This window comes from Micromys minutus, assembly GCF_963924665.1.
Source record: "Micromys minutus genome assembly, chromosome: 18".
NCBI classification, from domain to species: domain Eukaryota; kingdom Metazoa; phylum Chordata; class Mammalia; order Rodentia; family Muridae; genus Micromys; species Micromys minutus.
The window spans coordinates 1494588-1498490 of NC_137953.1; the positions used below are offsets into that span (position 1 = coordinate 1494588).

Sequence of the window (3903 nt, forward strand, 5' to 3'; positions counted from 1 at the left end):
TCTTGTGTTGGATAAATGAGGCCTGTCTTAAAACGAGGCCGGGCAACAGGTTCCCACCATGAGTCGGACCCTCTATCAGGTGAAACGGGCCTGGGGCCCAGTCTTCTCTCCTGCCCTATCTTCGGGTCTGCGGGAGGGCCTTTTTCACTTATATGTCTAGGGGGATATGTTTTGGCGCGCGCACCCATCCTCTCACTACGTTCAGATTCTGACATGCCATCTTGCACAGTTTCTAGGACCATCTGTCCCTCTCTTTTAACCTCCTCGCAGGCCTCATCCTCCAGGCAGTTTTTTACCCGATGTTCACAGAGGTAGGAGGTGAGGATAAAGAACAAAAGAACAAGAACAAGTCCAATTATCGCCTCTGGGAGACCTACTAACGAACCGGAGAGACCCAATAAATGAGAGAGAGAAGAAAAATCTGACATACCTTTCTGAAGCGTAGTCTGCGCTACAGTTCTGAATCCACCCCGCCACGGGGGGTCTCCGGAGGTGCGGACGATGGTCTGGTCAAAATTTTCCCGGGTTTCGGCACCAGATGTCCCGCGCAAGTCGTCTCGCCCGCAAGAACGACGCGGCACACACAGGATCCTTCTGTAGCAAGCTTTAGTAACTCTTGAGAGGGAGAGCCAAAGCTATACAAAGCGGAGACACTGAGTGCACCAAACCCTCCCCTTATATAGGGGTTTTGTCTCGCCTCGGACGTGGCGCCTCCTGATGGGCTAGGGCCAAATCATGCAATGTGATGTCAGAAGCGAGCACCCGGGTCTAGGAGCGTGGCTAGGCTTTAGGCGGGCATGCTCTGGTTATTTACCGTTGTTCCTTAACGGAAACCAGCGCCATCTTGCAATGGCATGTAGGGCGGCGCCCCACAAGCAGTCAGTGCTCTTAACCACTGAGCCATCTCTCTAGCCCTAGTTCTTTTATTTAAAGCATGTATAATACAGCAAACCCTGACATTTTAAGTAACTGACCTGTCCAAGTGAACGTGGAGTGTGAGAAGGAAGCACCATCCCAGACCTCAGTCCCAAAGGTTGGGAGCAATGAGCATCAGGAGCCAGAATGAAGAGATTAGCAGTTAGGACAACCGACTGTTCTCCCAAGGGACCTCGCTTCTGTTCCCAGCACCCACAAGACAGCTCGCAACCACCTGTAACTCCAGTTCTAGGGACCCAACTCCCCTCTGGCCTGCAGGACTGTGTGCACGTAGTCCCCCCCCCCACAGGCACAATACCCAAACACAGACGACGAAAAAATAATAATAAAGGAAGAAAATTTAAGCGTGTTAGCTAACGACCTTGCAAACTTGAGGGTCCTTGAGATGCATAAAACCCACATCTGTAACTGGCACATACCCCATTGTGTGCGCTCTCAATAGCTTTTATTATGTCTGTTTCTTCCCTCTAAGATCTGCCACATGCTTTCCATAAGTGCTCCCAGTAAGTGGGGAAGCAAACTCGACAAGTTTGTATCTTTTCATACTTTCTGTGCTGCGTAGACACCGCGCCAAACGCAACTTAAGGAAGAAATAGTTTATCTTGGCGGATAGTTTTGGGGTGGGGGGGAGCATGGCAGGAGGCCAAAGGAGCAGGAAGCTGGCTGGTCATGTTTTATCTGAACACAGGAAAATGTGTGAGCAGCTAGTGGGGCAAGGTCCTGGTGACACACTTCCTCCAGCAAGGCTGCACTTCCTAAAAAGGTCCATAACCTCTCCAAGTAGCGCCACCAACCGGGGACCAAGCTTTCAAACATGCAAGCCTATGGGAGACATTTCTCATGAAATCACCCACCACGAATTCCTATAACCAACACGTTTCTCAAGCAAGATGCATTTCCTAAGAGGCTCCATGTAAGAAGGAACAGCAGGTCCTCACAGCTCTCATGGGAACACTCTTCTTTCCACAACACTGAGTTCTGCAACCCATGAGGCTGACAGTAGCTATTCCCCAGGGTGTCAACTTCTACCTCCTCAGATCCTTGCAAACAGAATTCACAGTTGCTAAATTTTAATGAATAATGACCCCCCCCATCCCTGTGTGGTGCTGAGGATTGAACTCAGGGCTTCAAGCGTGCTGAGCAACTTCTGTCCCACTGAACTATTTACTCAGCCCTTAGTGAATACTTCTAAGAGCAGAACTTCCACATCTGCCTGATGAACCCAGGGTCCTCTGCAGGGCCAGAAGGGTCTGATGAAAACAGGAGAAAGCATCCTCCCCCTCCCCCCACTTACCATTCTTTCTTTGGTACCAGCCAGCCAGGAGTTTTAAGGTGGCGTGGGTATGTTGAAAACTGACTCACCCCTCACAACCCCTCATTAACTGGGCCTTTGCTTCTCTAAGAAGCCTGGAGTGTCTGTCTCGTAAACATGAAGCTGAGACTAATTTGGAGAAGCTTGGGTAGCGCACACAACAAGCATCTCATTAAGAATTAAATTTCCTAAAAAATAGGGAAGGCACTGACAATTTGAGAGCTGCTGTTTAAAGAAGGGAAAATGCGGACTTGGGGACTCGGGGCTGGGGATGGAGGTGGGGCTCAGTGGGCAAAATACTTGTCGTGGAAGCATGAGGACCCAGAACCCACATAAAAGGGGTGACAGCATCCATCTATTACCTGGGTGCAGGCAAAGGCAGAGATAAGAGGATCCCCGGGCCTCGCTGGTTAGCTGGTCTTGGCTGGTTGGTGAGCTCCAAGTTCAGTGAGTCTCAATAAGGTGCAGAATGAGAACCATGGGAGAAGATACCAGAAGATACACACACACACACATACACACACACGCACACACACACACACACACACACACACACACGCACACACACACACATAGAGATCGGGTAGAACATGAAGGATTAAATTGTCACAAAACTCCTGCCCATGCTGGTTAGTTTTTTGTTGACTTGACATAAGTTAGAGTCACCTGAGAATGGGAAACCTTAGCTGAGAAAATGCCCCTGTCAGATTACCCTGTAGGCAAGCAAGCCTGTGAGGCATTTTCTTCATTGGTGATTGATGTGGAAGCACTCAGTCGACTGTGGGCAGCATCGCCTCTAGGCAGGTGGATTGGGGTCTATAAGAGGGCAGGTTGAGCAAGCCATGGGAGCAAGCCAGTAAGTAGTACCCCTTCATGGCCTCTGCTTCAGTTCCTGCCTCCAGGTCCCTGCCTTGAGTTCCTGCCCTAGCCTCACGAATAGACCCTTTCCTCCCCAAGTCGCTTTGGTCATATCTTTATCACAGCAGCAGAAACCTAGCTGGGACAGTTCCGAGAGAAGAGGATGACAAAACACCGTTCCAGTGAATGACTTCAATGCCTACTTAATGTTTCAGAGAACACTGACCCAAGCTAATAATATATTACCATTCATTGTGGCAGGCATTAAAATTTGAACGCTTAAAGTCAGAGGCACCATCTGTTTTGGTACGCATTAAGAAATAACCCAAACTTACTTATGGAGTTTGGAGTCTTGCTTGTTTAGTGTACACACAAGGCCCCCTTTCAGTCCCCAGTGCCAAAAATATAAACAGATAAATAATAAGGAAAGCCACAATGTTCGCATTAGGCTATATGAAAATTTCCCATGTAGAAATTACAGGACCGCTCTGGAAGCCTATTTTGCAACTCATTTCAAAAGTATTAGAAAAAAAAATCCACAATTTTAATCCAGTAATTTTCATTTTATGAAAATGTATTCAAAGCAGAATTAATAGAAGCTCAGCAGCTAGGTGCTTTATTAAGCAAAGTTTGCTATAAGGAAACATTGGAGACCACATAAACATCTGACAATGGGTAAGAAAACGTTCTGAAATCACTAAATAATACTGTGATTTAAACAACCAGGATGCAGAGACCGGGTGTGCATCTCACTGGTAGAGCACTTGCCTACACTTGCCTACCATGGTGACGGCCAT

General features: G+C 48.0%; 1 protein-coding gene across 1 annotated transcript in view; it reads right to left on the reverse strand.

The window, feature by feature from the left end:
- AAK1 (AP2 associated kinase 1) overlaps nucleotides 1-3903 on the reverse strand; it is a gene marked incomplete at its 5' end in the record, with an annotated part of 46027 nt that extends 42124 nt beyond the window's left edge. Inside the window, one exon of the mRNA XM_080932118.1 lies at nucleotides 3889-3903. Within this exon, the coding sequence (XP_080788244.1) occupies nucleotides 3889-3903 (15 nt within the window). The remainder of the gene's footprint in view (nucleotides 1-3888) is intronic.